Raw genomic sequence first — 26,933 nt, 5'->3', positions numbered from 1 at the left:
ACTGTCATATAGATTCTTACACTGTTTAGTGTTCTAGCTATCATTTGTCCATTGAAGAGGTATGTTATTCTCTCATGTGTTTCACATAACAGTGTAAATGTAAAGGGACTGTTACCCCTTACTAAAACTCTGTGGGAGTTTTTGGTTTGCCAGATCGCAGTATCTGAAGGGGAAGCGTTCATGAGACTGATTGACCCCAGAGACAATGGAAAGCAGCCAACACTCCAGCTCAGCCTGATTGACAGGTTGGACAGGCCAGTGAGGAAGGGGAGAGGCCAGGCCCCGTCCTCCCTGTGAGCTGGGATTGTTCTGGCGCTCTCTCTCTGAACAAACAAGCTGTGTGCAGAAGTGGTCCTGCAAAGACAGAGAGCTGAAATAGGAGTACAAGCTGTGTGAAGAAGTCCTGCAAAAACAGAGAGCTGAGAGACTGCTAAGAGGAGCAAGCTGTGCTGAGGGGCAGTTTTTGCAGCAGCAGAGCCAGGCATACACAACTCAAGGAGAGCAGACCCTGTGTTGAGCAGCAGACTGGCAGTGCTCAGAGAGCCAAAAGGAACAGAGAAGCAACGCAAGGAGCTGGAACTGGCCAAGCAGCACAGCCTGCAGCTGGATGTGGTGAGCACCTGGGACCAGCAAAGTGTGGGGAAAGGCTCTGGACTGGGAGAGGGGTCTGGCCACTTCGAGCTTGAGACTGTGTGGTCACTACCACAGCTAGCGTGTCCAGCCTGTAGCCCCCCCTGCAGCATATCCAGGGCCTCTAAGAAAGAGACTGTGGACTGACCTTACACCCTGCAGACTGCTGTTTTGATGTCCCTGTGCTACAGAGCAGGGCTGGGTGTTCTCATTTAACCATTCTCATTTTGTCTTATTCTTTTCTCTTTAATCAGTTGTTGTTTAATAAATTGTATTTGCTTTGAACCTTATGAAGTGATCACTGGGCCAAGAAGGCCTGCAGTGTAAAGAGAGCACCTCGGAGTGGGGACACCCTAACTCCTGCCCCTAGTGACTACAAGGTCAGGGATTAAGCCCCAGGAAACCTGGGCCCAGCCTTGTTGGGGTTTCAAGGGCTCTGCTACTCAGGAGAGTGGAGGGGGAGCCCTCAAGATCAGGGAGCCGTGGGGTAAAGGAAGTGGGAGCGGGGACTAAGATCCTTTCGCTAGTTCATTTCACCCGGGTGTATAGAAGCCAGGAAAGTTCCCCACAATAGCGGGATCATTCCCCCGCTTACATAATGTTAAATTTTGATTTTATGCTGCATTCTAATGAAAGCAGGGTTTATGCAAATAGAGGCAAAACTGAATTCCAGGTCCACGAATTGTACACTTGCATGAGACTAGTCTAACACGTTTAGATGCCATTAATGCTTCTGATTCATAAAGTTTTTCAAGACAACAGCTTATTCCATGAATAACAAATGCCTATAGTCAAAAGGTCATTCTGAGATTAGTAAGAAAAAAAGAATGAAGGAAAATGTGATAGTGCAATTCTCTTACCTATGTTGCCTGAAAGCTGTTAGTGCAGCAACCCAAAATGGTAACATTGTTTTTAACACAAAACTGGATATCTTTGCTAGTTCTTCAGTTAAGGAAAGTGCTTCATGATTAAGATCTACAAATTAGCAAAAACAGGTTTTTTAATTAAATGCATATACTGAAATGTAGAGAGTTAAATTTACTGAAGAATTGTTCACAAACCTTCATTCAAAAATGCAAATTATTTCTGCTTAATAGCTATTCAAATACTCGATTAAGTTTTTCAACTTCAACTAAATAAAACTATACAGTTAAATATTTTAAAGCTCAGAAATGAAGAACAGTGATAAGATATATTATCAGTGAGATGCTGTACATGATAGACTAAAATAAAGCATGAATTTTAAATACTGGTTATTGTCTATTGGCAAGACTAGTGTACTCTACCATAATATCGACTTGAGTTCTGTTCCACTATTGTGGAAGTTCTGCATCATCTTCAAATAAATTTAGAAATATGGGTTTTATTTTTCATTTAATTTCATTAAGCCTCAGTATAGTAACCCTGTGCTACTGTAATAATTCAATTTCATGCTGTTCCTACATTTTTGTTTTTCTATGTTCCTCAGCTTGAAAACTAAAAATAACAGTTAACAACTCATCATGATAAATGGAGCATTTCAAACCTGTCAAAGCCTCTGTGTCAGGCAACCTGGACACACAGACATCACTGCATTGCTTTGCATGAGGCTCAAATTATGATTTTTTCTGTAATCATAAGGGCTAGAAATATTTTTTTCTAAAAAGAAAGCTTAGATTCTGAAGCACAATGATGGGGGTAAACAACAAATTCTTAAACAGCTGTAGAATTTCACAATATTAAGGAGGCCCTGAATGTTGAGCTGGATTCTGCCTTGAGAGGCTTCGTCCTGGTCCACCAGAAGAATGAAGGTAGTACAAAGTGTCCATGATGCTCACTAACCAAGGCCTTGGGGAATACTGGTGCCACTCACAATCACATTGCTACAGGAGGGACATAGTTAGGGGCGGGGATGTAAAAAATGAATACAAATATTAACCATATAACCAATCAGAATTCTATCAATTACATGGTTAATGGCAGGGCCGCCAGCCCTGTGAAGTGGCAGGCCCATGCAGAGTTTAACTGTTAATGGTAACCGATAAGCATCAGCTTATTAGTTAACCGGTTAAACTCTTACATCCCTAACTGGGAAATTTAAGAGATTCCCACAGGCAGCATCTACTAACAAGATTTTTAGAGAAAACTGCCTTCTCCCCACCCAAAAAAACTATTCTCTGCTCTGGCAGAAACCCTGGGGTTACGGGAGTAATAGTTTTGCCCTTCCTCAGGACCGATCTCCAGTTGGTTGCAAAATGAAGCCCATCACAATCCCACATAAGTGAATGAAGCACACTGACTCTGCAAAGAGTTAAAAACTTTGCAGAACTAAAGTAGGAGATTCTTATTACACAGATTGTATTTTCATTATCAAAAAGATCAGAGTATGCGTTATAACAGTGTTTCTTAAACTTTTTAAGACTGAGGAACACCAAAAAATAGTTGTTTTTAATGAGGAACACCAAGGATTTTTTGTTGAGCAAAAAAATAAAGTAAAGAGGGTCGGGGGGAAAGTTATTGAGCCAAAAAAAAAAAAAGGTCGCCTGCCCCTTTAAGAATGGCCATTTTGAACTCCGTTCTTCTCAGTGGCACACCAGTGTACCACGGAACACAGTTTAAGAAACACTGCATTATACTCTTTATAAGAAAGCTAAACTTCTTGGGGTTTATGCCCAACTCAAATTTTGGAAGATATTCCTCTTCCATTTAAAAAAAAAAAAAAGGCCAACATTCTTCTGCAATTTAGTTTCTTCCTTTAACAGTGGCACACACAGATATCTTAATTCAGAGCTCAATCCTCTAGCTGTGGAACAGCCATTGTTTTCAATGGTAGTTTTGCATTTAAAAAAAATTCAGGAACCAATCTTAAAATGTCACAGGTTGGTAACAATTAGATACTTGCCTGGAAAAATGTCCAACTCCCCTACATTTGGGAAGACTATATAAGGGCGATGTATTAAAATGGTTTCAGTTTGCAGTAGGAATCTCCTTAGCAACTGGCCCAATCCTGCAGTTAAAAAAAGCAGCACAGAGCAATATCTAGGGGAAATACCACAACATTGCAATATGTTAGAAGAGAGACTTTACATATGTACCAGAAAAACTGATATTTGTGGCTTGGGGACATACTGAAGAAATCTCCATGTACAAGATCTTGACATATATTGCTTTTTTAAAACAGCAGAGCTAATAAAAAGGGTCACCTGAGGGTCTCCCTGTCACCTGAGAGCACCACCTTACATCTGATTAGATGAAGGAAAATAATGAATTATAAAAACCCATTTGCTAGCTGAGTTTGTTGGCTTTTCTATCTGTCCCATTTCTGTACCTTTTGTACCTGCTTATTTCCACTGCTGCTCGAATCACCTTCTCAACACACAGGGCATCAGGTTTCCCAAAAACAGCACTGACTTTGCTTCACTCACTTTTGTATCAGCACAATATTTTAAACTCAAAGTTTAACACCAAAGCAAAACCAACTCCTGAATGAATTCCCCACTCCTCCAAACACAACATGAAACTTGACTAATCAATGGAGACATGTCTGGAGCAGATCTGGGAAAACCAATGGCCATGGCAGTGCTTTTTACAAAGCTAAGTAGTGAAGTACTACCATGAGTTTTTGTCTCCACTCTGCCTTGCGCTCCCTATCAGCCTTTCCTCATACAATCTCAAAAAGAGATTCTGTTTACTAGTTTCATTTAGGCTTGCAATACTCTCTTGGGGGCAGGCTGAATAAGAAAGGGGATTGTTCTGAAAACCAACAGCCAGAAAAGTGTGGAGGAAAAATATACCAGTTTTTAATTTCAAGAGAGGTGATGGTTCTGATAAATGCTCCTCTATCACTTGCAGCCTGACAGGAAAGAAAGATATTTGGAAACACTTCCCTGGTAACTTACTTTGCAGGAATTTCTTGAGGGGAAGCAAATCCATGCCACAAAATGTTACGGAGATTTAGACCACATGGAGACCCAATGAATACTCTTAGTACATTCATCTAATTGGGACAGAGAAAAATTGTTGCATAAGCAAATATATATTTTAATGTTGGTTTGCCTTTCTCTTCCTAGAAAATGTGACTAGAAACTAACTTATATTAACATCTTCAACAAGTTTCCTTGATAAGCTTAACCTCATCAAGGTGATTGATCACGATTTACAACAAAAGCCACAACAATAAAATCACTAGTGATGCATGGCAAACTCTAAAAGGAGATTACACCCCCAACCACCCCTTTTTGCTTGTACTAGGGATGTTCAATTTCGATTAATCAGCTAATCTTGACTACTTGATTAGTCGAGAAGAGGAAGGTGGGGGGGGTGCTTGCAATTCTGGCTATGCCTTTGCCTTTTAAATGTAGTAAGAGTCACAAGCAGCCTCTGTGCTGCTGCCTTTTAAATGTAGTAAGAGTCACAGGCAGCTCTTACTACATTTAAAAGGCAGCGGCACAGAGGGGAACTGTAGCGCTTTCACCTTTGAAATGTAGTAAGAGCCCTCTGCGGTTCTTGCTACATTTCAAAGGCAGAGGTGAAGCAGGAACTGGGCGAGTGGAGACTGAAGCAATCTCTGCTCATGTCGGGTCCCGACTGCAGCGCTTCTGCCTTTGAAATGTAGCAAAAGCCCCGCGGGGCTCCTGCTACATTTCAAAGACAGAGGTGGAATGGGAACTGGGGCAATAAAGCGGTAGCAACGCGGGGGGAGGGCGGGGGAGAGGAAGGGAAGAGGGGGAGAGGATGCATGTAGTCGTTAGGATTAACCAATAAGCCCAAGATGACTATACTCTAACATCCGTACCTCATCTATGAAGATTTTTTAGTTGGAGACTATAAGAATATCAATTGGGATGAATATCAACAGGGATGGTGTAGGTGGAGCTTGGTCCTGCCTTGAGGGCGGGGGGCTGCACTCGATGACCTCTTGAGGTCCCTTCCAGTCCTATTATTCTATGATTCTATGATTCAATGTATGTACATCACCATAAATCATATTTCCATTTCAGCAGGGGAGCTGACAGACTTGCTGGATCCCTGAGCAAAGTGGGGAGGAGGGGCAGACTCCATGCTCCCAGAAGAGACGGAGCCTTGGGTGGAGAGGAGGGGCTAGGAACAGCCACATATCAGAGCATACCATGCTGACCCCCCCATCCCCGGTAGCCAGCCTTTGAGCGCCACCCTGAGCGTGCGGTGATTTAAAGAGCCTGGGGCTCCCGATGCTGCCATGCCTGCTGCAGCAGCCAGAAGTTCCAGGCCCTTTAGAATTGTTGGGCTCTGGGGAACTTCCCCTTTAAGCCCTACTCCCACTTGACATCAGGCCTGCATTAAAGATTAAAATTTTAGCTAATCTTCTTGCAACACTCCCTCCACAAGATAATTGTTGTAAGTAATATTTGTAAGAGGATATCAACTATGTAAATACTACAATATTTACAAACTCCTGTTCAACTTAAGTTGTACTTTGCTTAGAACTCAATCATCTAATAAAAAGGACAATGCACCTCAGTGCAGTAAGAACTAATTTCAAAAACCACACACTCACCACAGATTGTCCAAAGACTTTTGCAAGCTCCTGAGATGCAAGCAAATCTCTTAAAAGGAACGGACAGTCCTTACCAATTAATAAGAAAACCTACAAATAAAAGCGGGATACTGTAAAATAAAGATATCTATACCCAATATATATTTACATATCTTAGGTAAACAACTATTTCATTTCTACATCCATACTCAGTTCAGCTAATAAAACATTTAAAAATCCTACTTTGAAATTTCATGAGATGATTAAAGGACAAATTGGAATAAGAAACTATCATGAATCAAATAACGTAAATCACAGAATCTTACATAAGCAGTTTCTCTGATTCCATTGCTATGCTAATTTCAGTACTAGACAGAAGGCATTCTGAATAACTAGAAATTAAAAGGTAAATTATTTCTACAAAGAAGCAAGAATTTGGTGAGGAGGAGGCATAGCAAGAAGCTTAGTAGAGTAAATGCAGGGTACAAAAAATGCCTGTTTGTATGGTAAGGATGTTAAAGACTAGTCGACTATGCTTATTGGATAGTCAGTTGACTAGTCGATCCCCCCCTCCTCCTTGCTGCCGTACCCTGCTGACCTCAGGCTCCATGAGGGCACTTCCACTTTGAAATGCACAAGATCCCCTTCTGGGGACTCTGGTACATTTCAAAGCTGGCACACCCATGTACAGCCCGGAGTCAGTGGGACTTTCCGCTGGCCCCAGACTGCACACAGAGGTCCACATTCTTCCTTTGAAATGTACAAGAGCCCCAGCCTCTTGTACATTTCAAAGGAAGAAGCGGAAATGTCTATTGACTAGTCAAGTAGTCGATGGAAATTCCATCGACTACTCAACTAGTAAATTAACCGCTAGTTAACATCCTTAGTGTGTGGAGGGGACTTGATAGTGGGTTTCAGCAAATAATCCAATAGCACATTTACTGGAACAGGCTAATCTAGCTCATGAATTACTACTTTGATGAAGATCTGTTATGAGAGTCAAATGTAATTACTGACTCCATAAAGAACCACCACACATTTACAAACAAGATTATATGCGTAATTTTTCAGTTTGCCAAGACTGGAATTCTTCAAACAGTGACCCTTTTTTCTCTAGACATTATTCCAGGAACACAGGCAAGGACTTGTGAATTTTTATTAACAAGAAATTAAATTTTAGAATACAGGGCAAAAGCCACAACATCATTCCTTGTTCTAAGAGGCCACTTTGGCCACAATGTAGAACAATATCATTCTAAACCTATGGGCAACATAAAGGAATATGCATGAAAAGCAAAGCCAATCGAGTGAAATTCCTTCAGTTTCATGAGAAACTGACAATGCAAGCAGCCCAACACTCTATAATATGTTATAAAATAAGAAACCTGGAGACAAAGCTTCCAATTAGTGAAGAGATCATAAAAAGAAAAATGTTGCGGCGGGGGGGGGGAGGGGAAACGTGTTAAATCACAAAAAATATTTTACTGTTCTAATATTCATAACTAATTATATTAGTGTCTCTCATCTAACTTTGTAATTAGGTCAAAAACTGAAATTACCAGCTGACACCTGGATTTCAAGGCAATATACAAGACTTATATCTTAGAAAAGAGGTGGTGAACCCCAACTGCAGGGAGGTGAGCCTCGCAGGCCAGATCAGGGCAGGCCAAGGCTCGATCTGGCCTACAGGCTTTGCCTGGCTCTGTATGCTGCCACTCTCCTGCCCTCTAGCTGGGGAAACAACAGTGCAGGGAGTCACTTGCCTGGAGGCTTTTCCCCACTGCTCCCATTGGCAGGAATTACAGCCAATAGAAGCAGTGGAAGGCATGGAGTCGTGTGTGTCCCTGGTGAGCGACACAGGTAAGCACACCCGATCGGCCTCATGTATGCACCTTACCACCCACACCTCTAGCCAGCTCCAGCACCCCACCACCCACTTAGACTTCCTTCCCCCACCCACAGCCTGCTTGTTCTTGCACCTCACTTCCTGCCCAGACCCCTCCACGCTTCCTCCCATCCAGACCCCTCTACCCCAGCTGGCTTCCCAGCAGCCCCTTCCCAAACACTGAACCCCTCATTTTAGTCCCACCCCAGAGCCTAGGGGGGGTCTAGAAAATCAACTAGCTCAGGCCCCCCTAGACTCTGGGGCTCGAGTGTGAGGGGAATGAGATGTCTTTTTTTCTGTTTCTCAGTCAGGGCCACATTAGTGAGGAGGTTTTGGTGTGTAGCTCTCAATTGATTTTTCCTCCTACTCAAAAAAAGTTTCCCACCCCTGTCTTAGAGACTGTCCTAGAAATTAACATATACAGTTGAAATTAAAATTCTGTTGTATAAAATCCACAAGCACAGTCCTTAGCTTTTTGAACCAAAACAACAGCACAACCTTAACTGTTTGCACTTACATCTCCCAAGGCTCGCTCTAGACATGATGTTAGTTTCATTAAGCTAAGTGCAATTGCTGTAGCTTCTGTGCTCTGTAGTGCAGCAAAAACTTCCAGAAGTAGCTGTGAGGCCAAAAGAGAAGGTAAAAGTTGTGTTTCACATTATCAAAAAGAAAATTATCAAACACCTACAAATATGGTTAGCGGAAATGAAGTCTTCCAAGTGTTTCCTTAGTGATTTTTTTCCCTACTCATATGCAAATCTATAGATATTTCTCTATCCAGGAGGCCAGATGGCAGAAACACTTGGCAAGATCATCACCTAGAGATTTCTGACACAAAAACAATTCAACAAAAGAAGAATCCATAAAAAGAAGCAAACATACATACTGGGCTTCAACGAAAAGCACAGTCCTATGCCCATCTACAGGCCAAAAATATTTAGTAGGTTTGATTGTGATAACATAGATAATTGTAATTATAAAACAAATCAACAAAAGCAGTAAGTGAACATATTTCAGCACAGTTCTCATCCTATTACTTAATAGGATGCCAATTAGTTACAATTCTGAAGGCTACAGAGGGTAATTTGCTTTGCTGTTTACTTTTGTGTAATCTGGTTCCAAATTCTTCAGGCAGTTGCACAATTTGAAATATTTATTGCCAATATTAGTTTTCGTACCTCTGTATGGTTTGTCCACTGGAACCACAATAAGTATTGTAATTTGAACTGTTCCATTGTCAGAGATTGTAGATGCAAATGAACAGATTCGCATAAAGGTCCTAACAGCTGCACACTTTTTATATAATCCACACTTTGATCTTAAAATGAAAAATAAAAGGATGGTCAGAGAACTGAAGTTCAAAAGGTCCATTGTCTCAAATCCAATGCAATATGAAACTTGTTCTTCTCAGGCTATGTTTTAAAAATCAAAAGCCCCTCCCATCCTACACAAATTGTTCTTTCAGAATTATTATGTTACTGTTCACTGTTCCTCAAGACATTTATTGTAGATGGGAAATGAACAAAAGATTACAATGGAAAACAAACCGAAAGTACCTATCTATATTAGGGATGTGAACTGGCTGAAAAGCTGTTTTGGTTTTAAAAATATGGTTAGAGGAAATGAAGTCTTCCAGGTGTTTCTCAGTGATGTTTCCCCCAATCATATGCAAATATATAGAGATTTATAAAGTATACATTTTGTTTTGTTTTTTCCTGTTTCAGTAAGGTTTTGTGTTTTAAGTCCCTCCCCTCCCCGCCATGAAGGTTTAAAGTGTTTTTTTAAAAGTAAATTCTGTAACACAACCTAACTATGATGCACTAGTTGTTGTACCATAACAACAACCATGCTTGCATGTTGTACCATGCTAGGTCTACCTTGACTTGTACTGTGTTTTTGCTTTCAAACACTTGACACAAAATAGATCTAAAGTAAATACTAACCTGATTCAAGGCAATACACGAGCTCTGTGATTGTTTTCCAACACACTTCACCATTTTCATACATGATACTATTAACAGAAAGGCTTTCTTTTATCTCAAATCCAAGTTTGCAAACCATATAATGCACTGCAGGGGAAAGACAGGTGGCGACTGGCTCAGCTATTGACATCTAAGAACACAAAACAAAGGGTACTTCCTATTACCAGGAAAGAAAGTATAAAACAAGAAAGTTACTACATAGTGATGCTTTAACCTAAAGCATGTGTTTACAATGATGTTCAACATGTTGAACCAACTAGAGTCCATTAAGCTCTTGTGACCAGGATTCCAAGTGAGGCATTCTGAGACTGATCAATTAAGGGAAACTGCAAAGAAGGAGACAGACAAGCCTGAAAATTGAAGGTTATTTCTAATAAGATCCACCAAGCCAGTAACCAAATAGCTTCTCTACAATACTTAGGGTTGCCAGATGGTTTCAACAAAAATACCGGACACACTTGACATTACATCAAAATCTACATTACATCTTATTTAGAAAATACCAGACATTTATATTTTCTCAATTTGTTTCCCAAACAGATAGCTCAAATACTGGACTGTCTGGTTCAAAACTGGACACCTGGCAACCCTAACAAGACTGGTTAACCAGAAGCCAAAACACAGTGTCCTTAAAAGAATCCAGCCCTGGGCTGTTACCCAGACATCCAAATCAAATATGATGAGGATGAAAAATTCTTATTAATCATATAAAATGTTCTACCAATCCCAAAGGATCAGATGCATTACCCACCAGGTTAATGAATATTTTAGATCTTACCCAAATATATGCTTACAGCCAATTATTCTTTTCTAAATTACAATTTATTGAAAAATAAAAGTGTAGTTTAAAAGACCACTATACGTACAGACATGAACTAAGTTCTTAGATCAGTTTCATAGCAGAGATGGTTAGCTTTAGAGCTGCAAAAATTATTTCAGAATTAATTCCATAGGTCACAGCCCAATGTCCAATATAAGGAAGCTACAAGATCAAGGCCCAAGATTTCTTTTTATAGTTCTCTGGCAGGCCATCTATAGCCACTTGACAGCACAGCAAGCATTACTTGGGTGAAGAATAGTGACTCTGAAACAGACTTCTATTTCAGAAGCATCATAAATAATTAGGTACATGGGTTAGCACAAGGGTGGGTAAAAGGGCTTCTGCGGGTCACATATGGCCCACCAAGCGAGTTGAACCAGCCTGCAGAGGCCCTGCCACTCCCCCCACCTCCAGAGCAATCAGGGCCCACGGGCGGGGGGAAGCGCGCAAAGTGTCCTTATGCCCTGCCCTGTGCATGGCGCTTACAAGGAGACTTCACACACTCCCTTCCACCCCCAAACCCTGATAGGCCTGGGGGCAAGAAGGAGTGCGCAAAGTCTCTTCCCGCCCTGTGAGGGGTGCAGCGTTTCTAAGGGGTGCAGGACAAGGGCAGGGTGGGAGAAGACTTTACGTGTTTCCTTTGTCCCCAGGCCAATCAGGGTTTGGGGGCAGGGAGAGCACGTGAATTCTCCTCCCGCCCTGCAAGGGGCTCTGCACTTAAAAGTGAACCACCAGCTGCTGCTCAGCTAGTGGTTGACTCTAAGGCTATGTCTAGACTGCAAGCCTCTTTCAAAAAAGAGCGTCTAGACTACAGGCAGTCTGGATGCTCTCTTTTGAAAAAGCACAGTTTGCATTACATAGCGCCTTTTTTGAAAAAGCACTTTTGAAAAATAGGCGTTCTTCCTCATAAAATGAGGTTTTCCACGGTCGAAAAAAATGTCATGTTCTTTCAATTTACTTTCAAAAGAACGCGGCAGCAGTCTAAACGCAGGGGAAGTTTTTTCGAAAAAAGGCCACTTTTTTTTCAAAAAAATCCTGTAGTCTAGACACACCCTAAGCATGGCCTTCCTTTGCAAGGTAGGGGCAGGGAGTGAGTGTCTTCACGTGCTCCCCTTCCCCAGGCCCTGATTGACCTGGAGGTATTCAGTGGGAGCATGCAAAGTCTCCTCCCACTGACAGGGGCATGGGTACCTGGAGGGAACCGCCAGCTGTTCAGAACAGCTGGCAGTCCTCTGGGGAGGGAGAGGAAGAGATTTTGCACTCTCTCCCTCCCTCAGACCAATTAGGGTGTGTCAGTGGGGAAGCACCCCTTCCGCCTGAGGCCCTGCTCCTTCTGGGGCAGCCCAAGGGCACTTAAAAATTTCTGAAGTGGTCCCTGTTCAAAAATCATTGCCCACCTCTGGTTTAGCATAAGGCCGTGTTTCTCTAAGCGGTCCGCGGGCCCACTCCGAGAAAGGTGCTACCTGGCCACTCCGGTTTGTTTACTTACCATCTCCACAGGCACAGAACCTCGCAACTCCCATTAGCTACAGTTTGCCATTTGCAGCCAAGGGGAGCCGTGGGAAGCAGAGAGGGATTGTCATCTATGATAGGTTGTAGATCCGTGATGCGTAGGAGAGGTTTTAGCTGGAGACTGTGGATACTGGCTAGTGGCATTCTGTTGCTTTCTTTGTTGGGTTTGTCCTGTAGTACAGGGGTTCCCAAACTTTTTGACACGGGGACCAGTAAATCCATTCACGAACTTTTGGAGGACTGGTAATGTTCATTTGCATATTTATTAATCAAATGATGAATATTCAAATAAGTTGTTTCTGGTCCTCCCAAAACCCCCAGTGCCAGCTTTAGCAAAGCTTTTGATATGGTCACCCACAACATTCTTGCCAGCGAGTTAAGGAATATGGATTGGATAAATGGACTGTAAGACAGACAGAAAGATGGTTAGACCAGGGTTTCCCAAACATTTTACTTTAGTTGGAACCCTTTTTTTTCAGTACTGCTTTTTGCAGCCCAAAAATATAAACACATAAAAAACAAACTGAGAAAATACCAGACATATAATATATCTGGTATTTTCTCATTAGGTAAGTTGTATTAGATGTATCGGTTTGTAGTTTCGAACTGCCTGGCTGGTAAATGTGCTCAGACTGCATGAAAGTGTCTACCAGCCAGCCAGTTCGCAACTACTCGAGGGGTGTGTGTGTGGGGGGGGGACAATAGAATCCCCGGGCAGCACTAACTCGTGCTTTGCGGGGGAGGGGGAAGAGGAGAGAAACAGGGGCAGCGTCAAACTCATGGCTTGAACAAAGATCTGAACTGTATGTGCCATTATTAAACCTGATTTCCTTACATTCAACACCCAACTGACAGCAAAAGCTAAGTCTGCGATACTTCCAGACCACTCATTTAGCCTCATAAGTGTTGGCACCACAATTGACAGGTACTTCCCCTCTCCCCTTCTTTTTCTGTTATAAATTGTGAGAGTCCCCCCTTTTCTCTCCACTCTGCTCATATGGGGAAGTGGGTTCTGTTCATGATTCTACAGGTTGAACTTCCCTTATCTGGCACCCTTGGGACTGGAGTCCCAAACAAGGAAATTTCCTGGACCAGAGGAGGTTGGGCATCCAGGCTCTCCCAGGGCTCCTCCTCCTGGCAGCTGCCCTGGGAGAATCCAAAAACCTGATCTCCTGTCCACCTACCTGGGTCCGCTGCCCCCAGCCCACTCACATGGTTTTGCTCCCTGCTCCCAGCCCTGCGTGAGGTGGCAGCTGCTCCTGGGATTCATCAGCTGTATGTGTGGCAACGGCAGCTGCTCCCAGGGTTTCCCGGCCCCATGTGTGGCAGCGGCAGCTGCTCCTGGGGTTCCCCAGCCATGCATACAGTGGCGGCTACTCCCACAGTTCCCCACTCCATGCCCTGCAGGGCAGCTGCTCCCAGGGTTCCCTGGTCCTCTGTGCAGCAGGACAGCTGATCATGGGGCTCCCAGGCTCCACGCAGCGGAACAGCTGATCCCGGGGTTCCCCACCCCCACACACTGCAGGACAGCTACTCCCAGGGTTTCCCGGCCCTGTGTACTGTGGCAGCAGCTACTCCCAGGGTTCCCCAAAATCCCAGAAGCAGCTGTGTGGCAGCTGCTCCCAGGACTCTTACCCCCAGGTCACTGCCCCTGCAAGCTGCTGCCAACTAAACCAGCTCCGCTCCCAGCCATTCTCAAGTTCTGCAGCTGGGGCTCTCTGGTCTAGCAACATCTGTGGTCCTGCAGGACCATGGATATTGCCAGACCAAGGAGTCCTGGATGAGAGAGGTTCATCTCTGTATATGTATAGTTAGTTAGTATCTAAGATGCTACAGGACTACTCATTGCTTTTTTAAAGTTACAGACTAACATGGCTACCTCCTGAGACTTTTACCACAGTTGAGTAAGGGTTAATCTACACTGCAACACTATTTTGAAATAACCAGCGCTATTCTGAAATACCTTAGTCTGCGTCTACACAGCAGGCAGTTATTTCAAAATAGTGTAAAAATACTGTAAAGCTGGAGGATTTCTTACTCCAACTCTTCTAACCCTCATTGTACGAGGAAGAAGGGCAGTTGGAGGAAGAGTGCTCTATTTCGAAATAAGTGTGTGTAGACGCTCCCTATTTTGAAATAAGCTACGCAACTGACGTAGCTCAATTTGCGTAGCTTATTTCGAGTGAAGCACTGCAGTGTAGATGCACCCTTAAGAGTCCAAGCTCTGCTTTAACTCTAGCTAAAACCCACACACTACGTCTACACTGGCAGCTTCTTGCACAAGAACTCTTTTGCGGAAGACTTCTTGCGCAAAAAGTCTTCCACAAGAGTGTGTCTACAATGGCATGTGCTTTTGCGCAAGAGCATCCATGCCAGTGTAGACGCTCTCTTGCGCAAGAAAGCTCTGATGGCCATTTTAACTATAGGGACTTCTTGCGCAAGAAATTCATGTTGCCTGTGTATACTGGCCGCTTCTGGAAGAGTTCTTGCGCAAGAGGGCTTCTTCCTGAGAGGGAACGTCAGAGTTCTCGTGCAAGAAGCCCTGATTTTCTACAGTACAACGTCAGTTTACTTGCGCAAGAACATGCGGCCAGTGTAGACAGGCGGCATGTTTTTGTGCAAGAGCAGCCATTTTTGAGCAGTGTACACACAGCCACACACTTTACTGTGAGGATAAGCAAAAAAAAAATCACACTAGCGTGCTGCTAATTCTCCAATGCTTTCCTACAGTTCCCTCTGAAAGACAGACAAATTCTCCCACAATAAACTGGGAAAGAATTTTAGAGTGCCTTGTTACAATACACTAGGGGGCTGCCCCCCCTGCTCGCCAACCCCTCTCTTGGCCAAGGAGGGCCAAGGGCCAAGGCTGCCCTGGCCCTACCTCTTCCCCTCACCCCCACCTGAGAGGCCGAGGCCACCCCAGCCCTTGCTCACACACACCCCAGCTGGCCTCAGCTCTTGGGCCCTCCAGGGAGGGGGGAAAGGGTGAGGTTGCACACAGTTTTCCCCCCAGCCACTGCAGAAAGTCCAGGGTGGACCTGGCTTTTCCTGCCCCCGGCCGCTGGGGAGGGTCCGAGGCTGTCCCAGCTCGCCTCCCCCCCGTCCCAAAAAGAGGCCAAGGCCACCCCAGCCCTTCCCCCCTGCTGGGAGAGGCTGGGCCGAAGCCAGGCTGTGCCAAAGCCACGCCAGGCCCAGCTCTCTCCCCAGCCATGGGGGGAAGGGGAGGGAGGCATTCCAGGCCAGACTCTGCCCCCCAACCCCCCTACGACTGCGAGGCAGGGCGGAGGCTATGCCAGCCCCAGCTCTTCCCCTTTCCCCCCAACCTTGGCAGCCCCAGCTCTTTCCTCCTGGCTGCCAGGGGCAGGGAGAAGAGCCAAGCCGAGGCTACACCGGTCAGGCCCACCTTCCACCAGAAATGGGGAAGCAAGGCCAGGCCAGGCCAGCCCCAGCTCTCTTCCCTCGGCCTCATCAGGCCCAGGTTTCTCCTTACAGCCAATGGGGGTGGGGGGAGTTGGGCCTGGCTCTCTCCCCCCAGGCCACAGGACCTCAGAGCAGCAGGCCCATCTGTCTCCAGCAGCGAGGGTGTTGGGCCAGGTGAGTCTTTCGCCCGAGCATGGGGGAGGGCCACATGGCTCATGGTTCCCATGGGAACACCAGGGAAGGGGGAGGCCAGGAGGCTGAAGGCAGAAGGAGAGGCTGTGGGACATAGAGTGACACATGACATCACACTGTCATCCCACAGGAAGTTTGTTTATATAGAGAGATGATAGAATATGCTGCTGACACACAGGCAAGTCCAGAGTGAGTACACAGTAATTAAAGCATAACTTTGCAGCTGCGATGCTCAACACTACAAAGCTGATCATTCTGCTGAAAGAGATACCTGATAAAGCATTGGGGATACGGCCTATCTATCCCCAGAATGTTCAGTTGAATTTAAGGAAGAACATACATACACCAAACAAACAAAAACCCAGACGAAAGACACTCCGAAAGGTGTGTTGTTCTAAGGTTGGCTCAACAAGTGAGCAAGACACAAATGGGCCACTTCCTTGGAGAAGAATTGAACCCTCGCTGTAAGAAACTTATTGACCTTATCAAAATACCTAAAAGCACACACTAATCATATGGCAAGTTCAGAAACTGTCCAGCCAGAGGTAGTACATTTCTTTTCTTGAAATATTAACTTTCTGTACTACTAGATGACAGTGTTAAAAAGCATATTTAACAGACTGCAGACATAGCAGCTTGATTGGGTAAATTACAAATAAAAGCTGTACCTTATGGCTACGTCAATGTAACATTTAACAATGTAAATCAAAGTGTAATGTCCTTAAAAAGTGATTTAAACCCCTTATACACCAAGTCAGGACTAGGACACCGCTAAGTCTGAAACTGGCCCACTTTAAGAGTCAGGGTCATATCCCCACGTCCTAGGCTCTGCCTGTTAGTGCCTCGAAGAGTTTAATGTCTGTTTCACTGACCTCCGCTGAGCCGCTCTCATTTAGGGGTGCAAGTATCAGAGCAAAAAGTTAAACTACTTCGTGTAACCGGTTAACTGGCTGGCGTCCCGCCGAGGGCCCGGGCGGCGCGCTAGGGGGGTTAGCGCTTAAGGTCTGGTTAACGGGAAGTCTCCGTTCACCGTGTAGCCTTTCACGTCCCTGCTTCAGCCAGCAGTAAAGAAACAAAACGCCGAGGAGATTCCCCTCGCAGGGAGCCTCCCCCCCGCAAAGGACCCGGCTACCGGGGCGCGGGGCGGAGCACAGAGGCGGCTTCGGGGCAGTAGGAGCCGTTATCCCGGGTCCGGGCTCCAACCGGAGCCAACCCCCGGCAGGGATCCACGCCCAGCCCGCGAGGCGGACAGCGGGTAGCTCGATCCATGGAAACGGCGCCTCGCTCTGCGCCAGCTCCCCTCGCCCGCCCGGCACCAACTCTCCGAGAGAGGCGCCGCAACGCCGCCCCCTCCCCGGCCGCGCGCAGTTACCTTGGCTACTTCCGCCTTCCTCCCGGTCCAGCCCACAGCCAGTGACGCGTGGCGCGCCGTGACGTCACAGCACGTGCGGGGGAAAGCCTCGCTCTGACGTTGCGCCCTGAGCCGGGCTGTGGCGCGCGAAGCCGGAACGTTTTTGTGACCGTTGGGCGGCGGTTGGGGGAAGGCGCCGGGCCGGCTCTTCTCGGCAGAGGCGGAAACCATGGACAAGCACGCGAAGGCTTCGAAGCCGCCCGGCTTTCCCTCTGGGACGAAGACGGAGCGGCGTTTGAGCATGTTCGAGAAAGACAACGTGAGCGGCCGGCAGGGCGCGGGCGGGGGCGCTGGCTCATTGGTGTGTCGGGGCGGGACTGCGGCGGCGAAGGCGGCCTGTTGTGGGGGCAAGAAGGGCATTGGCAGCACCTTCGAAACTAATAGACATCGCTCGTAGCGTGAGCTCTCGTGGGTGCAGCCCGCTTCAGGTGATGACGGATACCAGCAAGCGGCACAGAGAGACAGCTCTAGAGAGAGCAAAGGGGAGAGAGGGGGGAGAAACCCCTCTCAATTCAACGTGTCTGGGCTAAATGCGGTTAAGAGAGTGGGCTATAAAAGATACTTCGCTTTGGTGTGTGGAATCCAGTTCATGTTTTTGTTCGAGGCATGAGAGGCAGTGTCAGATTTGCATATGAAGGCCAATTCTGCAGACTCGCGCTCTAGCTGATTCCTGAAATTATTTTGTAAGTAACTAGCCAGCTTTAAATCCATTGACTAGTGCCCGGACCAGTTAAAATGTTCCCCAGCAGGCTTCTCTGTGTTACCATTTCAAATATCTGATTTGTGTCCATTAATCCGTTGTCGTAGAGACTGTCCAGTTTGGCCACTATATATGGCAGAGGGGCATTGCTGGCACTTGATGGCGTAGATCACATTAGAGGATTTGCAGTTGTATGTGCCTCTAATGTTGTGACTTATGCTGTGATTGTGTAACTACGTGGACAGCATTGGCAACAGAGTTGATTGCAAGTTTGTGTTCCTTGGTGAGTATGTTTGAGGTGTGATGCATGGTTGTTGAAAAGAACTTGTTTCAAACCAAAGAGCCAAACTATGTCAAAATTCAGATCAAGTGGTGCATCTTTTTGCACATTTCTTTGAAGTTTACATCCTAACTGCTCGACTCCAGCTTCATGCAAGAATTCAGGTTGTCTTCTGTCAGTCTTATGGCAGGGAACTGGAAGACAGAACTATGTAGCACTTTAAAGACTAGCAAGATGGTTTATTAGAGACCTGGGGATGTGTGGGTGCAGGATTCTGGGTTGGAGTGTGTGGGTGCAGGATTCTGGGTTGGAGTGTATGAGGGGCTTGGCAGGGGATTTGGGTGTATGATGGACTCAGGGTGCAGGAGTTTGGGGATGTGCAGGTATGAGGGGCTCAGGGCAGGGGGTTCAGGTATATGACAGGCCCAGGGTTGGCATGGGGGGTACCAGAGTGTTGTGGCAGGGGGCTGGGGATGTAGGGGTATGAGAGACTCAGGGCAGGGGGTTCAGTTGTAGGATGGGCTCAGGGTTGGTGTGTATGGAGGGTGCAGGAGTGTTATGATGCTGCTGCCAGATGGGGACTGGGTCCCAATTGGGGGCTTGTTAGCCAGGCTTCATTTTTAAATAAAGTAAACTATTATATCCAACACAAAAGGTGTCAACGTTGTCTTTATTTATGGCAGGAGTGGGGAACTTTTTTGGGGTTGGGGGAGAGAGAGGGAGGATGCTGACCCATATAAAAATCAGTAGGGGACCACATAACTGAGAAATGGGGGAAAAAAAAAACCTCCAACTCTCACTGATGAAACACCTCACTCCCCTAGTGCCCAGCTACTCCCCTGCTCCCAGGTCAGTTGAGACTGGAGATCGGGGAGTTCATGAAGTCTCCTCCCTCCTCCCCTGCGAGGCATTATGTTTAAACTGGTTAACCAAATAAGCCTAGGCTTATTGGGTACTAGAGTAATTACTCACTTCTCCCCGCCCCTTTGCTGCCTCTGGAGCAGCAAGGTGTTGGGGAGAGTGGCTTAAAAGTTCCATGATATGTGGGGGAGAGAGGGCAAGGGAGGTAGAGCCACTCCCAGAGCTAGCTCCTGAAACTGGCAAGAGCCGGGACTCAGCAGTCACAGCTTGCGCTAGCTCTGGGACTGCTGGGGCTCTATTTTAAATGTTGTAAGAGCCAGGCTGTCTGTGTGCCCAGCTCCTACTACATTTAAACTGCAGAGCTGTAGCAGAGGTAGCTCCTGGACCCAGCAAGAGCCAGGACAGAGCACTTCCCCTTATCGACTAATTATGTAGTTGATAGATATTGAATGGACTTCACAATTAGCCTATTACCCACTTCTTAACATCCTTAGTTCTGCCCTCAGTTATGCCTGTTGAAGAGAATGATTTTATAAGAGGTTACGTCTATATTGGCAAGATTTTGCGCAAATACTTTTAACACGAGAGTTTTTGCGTTAAAGTATTTGCGCAAGAGAGCGTCTACACTGGCATGTGCTTTTGCACGAGAGATGTGCTTTTGCGCAAAAGCATCCGTGCCAGTGTAGACGCTCTCTTGCACAAGAAAGCTCCGATGGTAATTTTAGCCATCGGGCTTTCTTGCGCAAGAAATTCGTGTTGCCTGTCTACACTGGCCTCTTGCGCAAGAACAGTTGCACAAGAGGGCTTTTTCTTGAGTGGGAGCGTCATAGTTCTTGCGCAAGAAGTACTGATTTCTTATATTAGAACATCAGTGTTCTTGTGCAAGAACTCGTGGCCAGTGTAGACAGGCGGCAAGTTTTTGCGCAAAAGCAGGTGCTTTTGTGCAATATCTTGCCAATGTAGACACAGCCTAAGTGTAACTGAGGGCAAAACTTGGCTGTGCAGGATCTTTATTAATGATAAAGATAAACAAAAATGAGAATTTCTTCAGTTTCAGATCCCAAAGTGAGTTTCATGGGCAGGGGGTATAATAGGCCAGGGAAGAGTCTTTCCTTCACTTGCTGGAGTTGCAGCACACTGGGTTGCTGATTTTTGATTATGTGTTATGCAGATTCTGGGGCAGCCGAGTCAGTGGTATCTGTGATTCAGCTTCCTGGGTTCATCAGTCGTCTCCCTGAACTCTGAGTAACAGATACTATATCCTCTGCTGCCTCATAACCAGCATGGCACATATAAAAAGATCAATGTTCCAGGCTGGGGGGGGGGGGGAGTGAGAAGAGGAGGCAGGTGTGCAGTGTTTCCAGTTCTTTGGACTTGGACTGAGACTGGCTGGGGCAAGCCTGAGGCTGGGATCAGTGAGGCAGCCGGCAAGGCTGGGGTTGACCAGCTGTTGGAGCTGCATGAGGCAGGCTGGGGTACACTGGCCAGCATAGCTGAAACTGTTCAGGTTGGCCAGGCAGTTAGTCCCTGTCTGGTACTCCTCTGGTGGTGGATGGGGGATTCTCTCAGGATTCTGGACAGTTCAGGGCTTCTCTTGCCAGTGGGGCTCTTGTACATTTCAAAAGGAAGCCCCATTGGGAACATGGGACCAGAGGGGGACTCCTGCTAGCCCCACACTCCCTGCAGCACCTGAGCTTTTGAAATGTACAAGAGTCCTGGCGGGGCTCTTGTACATTTCAAAAGGGAGCATAAGTCCCCCGCTGGCCCCAAGTTCTCTGCAGGGCTTCTGTTTTTGAAATGTATGTTTCAAAAGCAGAATCACAGCAGAAGCGGAGACTGCTTCAGTACCCTCTCCTACAGTTTCCTGCTGTGCCTCTACCTCCCCTACCCCCCACAGAGCTTATCAAAAAGTGGACGAGTCTCTGACATACCTAATTTAGATTGTGCCTTCCAACACTTTTGAAAGAAAGTGAAAAGGATTTATTGACCAGTTGTTTGAGGGTTTCTTCTCTGCAAAATTGCCCTGAGTGCCCTATTCTGCCTGCATTAAAGTCAACTGCTAAATGTACATAGGCTTCAGTGGAAGCAGAATCAAAGCTGAGATGAATAGCTTGTGCCCTTTTCCCAGAAGCATCAGATAGCAAGCAGCACTCCTTAGTTATCCATAACAGATATGAAAAATTCAGTCAATTTTTTTTCAGATATATCCTAAAAATGATTCCAAATAAAATTCAAGTCTTTCCCTCTAGCGATACCTTTTTGACGTGTCATTAAAAAACTTCTAACAATCAAGTACAAAAGCATGGTACTGAGCTTTTTTTTTTTTTTTTTTTTTTTTTTTTTTAAAGCATGCACAGGTGGTAAAAGAGAGAATGAGAAGTTCAAGCCATGAAGTTCACGGTATGGAACCAATGGACAATGAGTCTTTTGCAGAGTTTGGGAAAAGTGAAATATTTTCATTGAAAGCTAGCATGGCAAAAATAAAATATGCCAATACATACAAAATGGAGCCTTATAGGAAATTCGAAGCTAATTTAGTAAGAAACAAAGCTCAACAAATACTAACGGTAGAGTAATTTTATTTGTTTAAGTTGTCTGTATGTAAGAGATTTAATTTTAGTGCAAAGTTAGATCCTAGTCCCTCAAAGATAATGTTGGGACTATTTTAAAGTTACTATACAGTTAAGCATATTGGTCACTAGCACCAATGGAGCAGCACCAATCTCTTGATAAGTGTTTGCAGAATTGGAGGCTTAATAAGCAAATGCAATGCTAACATCCTAATACATACATCCATATGCTCTTCCCAGGCTCTATCGTGTAAGATAAATATCTTTTGTAGAGCACTTGCTGAGCACCAGCAGTGAAGATGAAAATTGAAGTTTCTTCAAGTGCTTGTTCATGAGTAAAAAGATTTCCCCCGCCAAGAAAAAGAGGGGAGAGTGAAAAGAGTGAAGGACAGGAAGGAGGGAGTGCTGTCTACAGACAATTAAGATACTGATTTTGTGCCCCCGATTCTTCCTTGTTTCTCCTTTTTCCCTGCTATTATAGCTCATGTCCATCCCAATTTCTGACTCATATTCCAAGTCTCCATGTTTTACACGTACATGTGGACTTTGCTCACCTGCCCCTGTCAAATATAGTTTAAAGCCCTCCTCAGTAGATTAACCAATCTGTATGCAAATACTTGCTTCCCCTTCTTGATAGAAGGAGCCCATCTCTGCTTAGCAGTCCTTCTTCCTGGAACAGAACCCCATAATCAAGGAAGCCAAAGCCCTCCTGGTGACACCATCTTTGCAGTCAGACATTCACCTCTTGGATACATCTGTCTCTGTTTGGCCCCCTACCTTTGACCAGAAGGATCAAAGAGAACACCATCTGCACTCCAGATTCCCTCATCTGTACTCCCAGAGCTCTGTAGTCACTTCTGATCTGCTCAAGGTCACACCTGGCAGTATTATTAATGCCAACATGGATGAGTTGCATGGGATAGTAGTCAGGGGGCCAGATGATCCTCAACAATCCTTCTGTAATATCTTGGATATGGGCCTCTGGCAGGCAGCATACCTTCTGGGATGTCATGTCAGGGTGACAGATCAGAGCCTCCGTCCCCCTCAAAAGAGAATCTCCAACCACCATTACCCTATATTTCCTCTTGCAATGGTGGCTGCAGACCTCCCAGACTTGAGGTTACATGGCTTTTCCTCCTCCTCCTTAGGGGATGATTCCTTATTTCTCATATCTAGGACATTATAACGATTTTCCAGAACCATGGTAGGTGGGTTGGGAGTAGGGGTGGAGCACTGTCTGCGGCTAGAAGTAACCAGCTGCCAGCCAGTTATAACTGTATAGCTTTTATACAAAAGCTTGTTAAAACAGAGATTACAATTTAAAAAAAAATCTTTTGATAGCAGAGACTTCAAGAAACCAATTATAATGGTGACACCAGTATCTTCTTGTGTTCTTCAATCTCAGAAGAAATATTAACAGCTGTCAAAGACATGGGCTTTGATCGCTATAAGTACTTAGTAACTGTCCTAATTGTGGAAAAGACTGGTCAGGCAATAAATGTGAGTAAACAAATTAGCTTATTCATAATATTTTCACAAAACACGTTTGGGGTCCTGTTGTGCCTACCACCATATTCTAAATGGTCCAGGTGTGCATTGCTTTAGGGTGACCTACCTCTTGGAACTCACAGGAACAGAGAGCTCAGCTACTGTGTCTCACTTAATGGACTATAGGAGAGTCACCTCACCAGGGCAGATTAATACTGCTGGTCAGCGTGAAAAGGGCATAAGAGTTGTTTGAGTAAGCATTGCAGATAAAGCCTCCCTTCTCCCAGGCCAATCAGGGTCTGTGGGCAGGGGAGCATGGGATGTGTCCTGGCCCTCCTAAAATTATTGTCCACCCTAGCTCTATATAATGCTACATGTTCTAAAGTTATAATCTGAAAAATACTTCCTTAAACATGTAGGCTATGTCTAGACTGGAATGATTTTCCGGAAATGCTTTTAACAGAAAAGTTTTCTGTTAAAAGCATTTTCGGAACGGAGCGTCTAGATTGGCACGGACGCTTTTCCGCAAATGCACTTTTGCCTGAACGGGAGCAGCATAGTATTTCCACAAGAACACTGACAATCTTACATGAGATCGTCAGTGTTTTTGTGGAAATTCAAGCGGCCAGTGTAGACAGCTGGCAAGCTTTTCCGGAAAAGCAGCTGATTTTCTGGAAAAACTGGCCAGTCTAGACACAGACGTACTGTTTTAATCAATTTGTTAGTACTTTGTTTTTTTTCTCCCCCACAGATCTCCAGCAGATGGGTCTGGGATGTTGCGAGAGACAACTGGGTTTCAGCTAAATGTGAAACAGAATCCTTTGTTTCATTGGCTTTGATAATTGCTTGTTATTATGAATAATTTTTTGAAAGCAGCCAGCCTCTATGAATCGTCATCACTATATTGTGTGCTTGTTCAAAAACCTTCATAAAGTTATAGTTATTTTAGAATACTTTCTTTAAGTTAAAAACAGTTGATAGTTTGAAATGCACATACATTTAAACTAATGTTTCCAATTCTTTTCTATAATTTTTTCAAAAATATATATGGATAGTTGCATACTGTATACATTTGTCTTAATGCTGTGTTTGTGCACTTATGACAGGTATTAACACATTTTGCAAGGTGCCCATTGTGGCTTTGCATGAGTTGTAAAGAATAGGTATCCCAACAAATGACAAGTGACAGTTCCATTCAAAAAAGGAAAATATTCTGTGCTTTGATATGACTTTGTGACAGAAAAGTAATACTCTCAGCTGTAGTTATATTCATCCAATTCTACAGCAAGAATCTCTTCAGAGATCTAGTAATGAAGAAAGCCACTGTAATGTGGCTTATTTTTAAAAGTTTTTCTTAGATTAAATAACTTTCCCACTATAATCAGCTGTTATTTTTTGTGCCAGTTAAACTTTTGATTGGATATTGAAGTTTGGAACATTCCATATACGGTCCCAATCCTGCTCCTTTTGAAGTCAGAGGGAGTGTTATCATTGACTTCACTGATACCAGGAAGTTTCCCCCAAAATTACAAAACATCAACTGTTTTATAGTCCTTTGTCTAGAGGCTGTTATATTGTATATACTGGACTCAATGATTTTTGTTTTCATAACACTGGTTCCTAATGACAGCAGGCCAGAAGAGCTGTAAAATCCATTCAGTGACAACCTGAAATTTCAGGTGATAGATATGTAATTGACAGTTAATCACAACAATACATCTATATATCTATAGAGGTACACAGAAAAGAATGACTAAGACAAAATTTACAAAGAATATTAGAACTGCAGCTATATTTAACTAAATAGTGACTTAAATTTGCTATTATTTTAATGGCATTGTTCCATTATAACACTTCAGAAGAAAATAAATATTACTTGTTTTCAGAATAAAACATTGTTTTAATTTTCTGCTAAAATGCCTGTTGGCTTGATAATATCAAATAGTACTTTAATTCCTTATACCACAAAACAAGGGTGGCTTTATATATACAGGAATACCAGAATGAGACCTGTTCTGACCATGGAAGAAGCACATGGCAATAGCCCCAGTCAGTTGGGAATCTATTTGGAGTAGGGAAATCTACAGTGGGGATTGTTGTGACCCAAGTAGCCAAGGCGGTCAATACCCTTCCACTATAAAGGTTAGTGATTCTGGGAACTATGCAGGACATAGTGGATGGCTTTTCCGTGATAGGGTTCCCTAACTGGTGGAGTGATAGACATGTTCCTATCTTGCCAAAGAGCATATGGGACGGGGCAGATCAGCCCTTGAGGACAAGAAAGGACATAGAGCAAGAAGCTAGAGAGGCTGTGGAGGAACCAGCCAATCAGGGGCCAGGAAGGCCTATAAAAGGTGCTGCAAAGCACAGCAGGAGTCAATTGGAACCTTCAAGGATCAGGCTAGTCCTGAGGGAAGGGCTAAGCCAAACTGTTGGAGTCCTGTGGCCAGTGGAAAGGGACATATGAGAAGGCAATGCCGCCAGAGAGATAGAGGGTGCCAAAGGGTCAGGCTCAGCCTGGGACTGTTGGAAAGGGAGGTGAGACAAAGGAGGAACACGATGCTGAGAGTGGTCACTGGGGGCAGTGAGCACAGGGGAAAGGCTATACTGAAACCACACCACAAAGAGAGTGGCCAACAGGACAGGAGTTCACCATCTTGCCTGCCACCAGACTGAGTAAGTAGCCCCGTGCCCTTGGGTGCAGCACTGCAGGGAAAGGGAGTGAAAAGGTCCCTTGTGGCTGGGCGGGGGGAGAGGCTGAGGGGAGACAGAAGGCTGCTGGCAGCCACAGGATGGGATTCGGGGAAGAGCAAAGGTTTTTAATACATTTACTTGATTTTTAACTTTGCCGTCCCTCCCAAGGGCCTATGCTTATGACAATCACACTCCCACATGAGGGCTCTTGCTACATTTCAAAGGCAAAGGTGCCCTTATTGACTGAGGGTATGATGGTTGGAGAAAGGTGGAAGCCAGATTCAAGAACAATAAGAACCATGGGACCTGTGAAGTGGGTTCACTGAAAGAAGACTAGACTTATGGATGCCTCGGGAGGAAGCAGCAAACACCTGCTTTTGGACGGTCCCTCTTTGAAGGTGAATGGGGGAGCATTAAAAACACCCAGAAGAAGGTGCCTTAGACCAGTAAATGCATATGTATATGACGACTCTCTGCCTGAGAGGGAAGACACTATACATCTAAGGCATCTTGCAGTCAACATGGGAGCATTGATCCAGCTCCAACCCTCCCCGACCTAACTAATCTGGCCAGCAGTTAGGTGGAACAACTATTGATAAAAACAAGACATGGTGGGTGTGTGCCTGTGTGCACTGTATTATATGCATATAAGTGTTGACTGCTATATGTATGTATTACCAATAAATGTGGCATTTTGCCTTTTCCCCCGAAAAAATCCCATGCAGTACTTTTAAGTACAACACAACCATCCCTATCCCAGAGCCAGCCCCCCCCCCCCCCCCAGTATACCCTATCCCAATGCACTCACCCCTGCCCAGAGCCAGGCCCCTTCCAGTACCCCGCATCCCAATACATTCACCTCACCCCTGCCCCAAAGCCAGCCCCCACCATGCACTCACCCCTCCTCCCCCAGAGCAAGGCACCCCCAGTGCTGGGAGCACTCCCCCAGTCAAATCCCCCCCCCCCCCCCCCGGAGAGCCAGGCACCGGAGGAA

The 26,933-nt window shown here is 45.1% G+C and overlaps 2 protein-coding genes across 9 annotated transcripts in view; one reads left to right on the top strand and one right to left on the bottom strand.

The window, feature by feature from the left end:
- Positions 1-17,517, bottom strand: part of ERMARD (ER membrane associated RNA degradation) — a 32,726-nt gene extending 15,209 nt beyond the window's left edge. For 3 of the 6 annotated variants that reach the window (XM_006121981.4, XM_025184066.2, XM_025184065.2), the window contains exons 1-8: positions 17,308-17,517; positions 9,953-10,121; positions 9,188-9,327; positions 8,527-8,628; positions 6,146-6,235; positions 4,509-4,606; positions 3,512-3,648; positions 1,491-1,605 (exon numbers count right to left, since the gene is read on the bottom strand). In XM_006121981.4, the coding sequence (XP_006122043.3) occupies positions 1,491-1,605; positions 3,512-3,648; positions 4,509-4,606; positions 6,146-6,235; positions 8,527-8,628; positions 9,188-9,327; positions 9,953-10,121; positions 17,308-17,517 (1,061 nt within the window). The other 3 variants (XM_006121982.4, XM_006121980.4, XM_006121984.4) reach the window with 3 other exon arrangements.
- Positions 332-25,138, top strand: LOC112545597 (dynein light chain Tctex-type protein 2). Of its 3 annotated transcripts, none has more exons than XM_075924690.1 (4): positions 332-612; positions 21,536-21,754; positions 23,099-23,257; positions 23,997-25,138. In XM_075924690.1, the coding sequence occupies exons 2-4, from the start codon at positions 21,560-21,562 to the stop codon at positions 24,105-24,107; spliced, it is 465 nt and encodes a 154-aa protein (XP_075780805.1). In that variant the 5' UTR covers positions 332-612; positions 21,536-21,559; the 3' UTR covers positions 24,108-25,138. The 3 variants fall into 3 exon arrangements, with proteins under 3 accessions (XP_075780805.1, XP_075780804.1, XP_075780802.1); XM_075924689.1 differs by lacking the exon at positions 332-612 and adding an exon at positions 17,472-17,605 and having other exon boundaries at positions 23,102-23,257; XM_075924687.1 differs by lacking the exon at positions 332-612 and adding an exon at positions 17,472-17,605.
- Positions 25,139-26,933: the final 1,795 nt, after the last annotated feature.

This window comes from Pelodiscus sinensis, chromosome 3, assembly GCF_049634645.1.
Source record: "Pelodiscus sinensis isolate JC-2024 chromosome 3, ASM4963464v1, whole genome shotgun sequence".
Lineage (NCBI taxonomy): Eukaryota > Metazoa > Chordata > Testudines > Trionychidae > Pelodiscus > Pelodiscus sinensis.
Note: the sequence above shows the minus strand (reverse complement) of the source record. Positions and strands in the feature narration are given on the sequence as shown.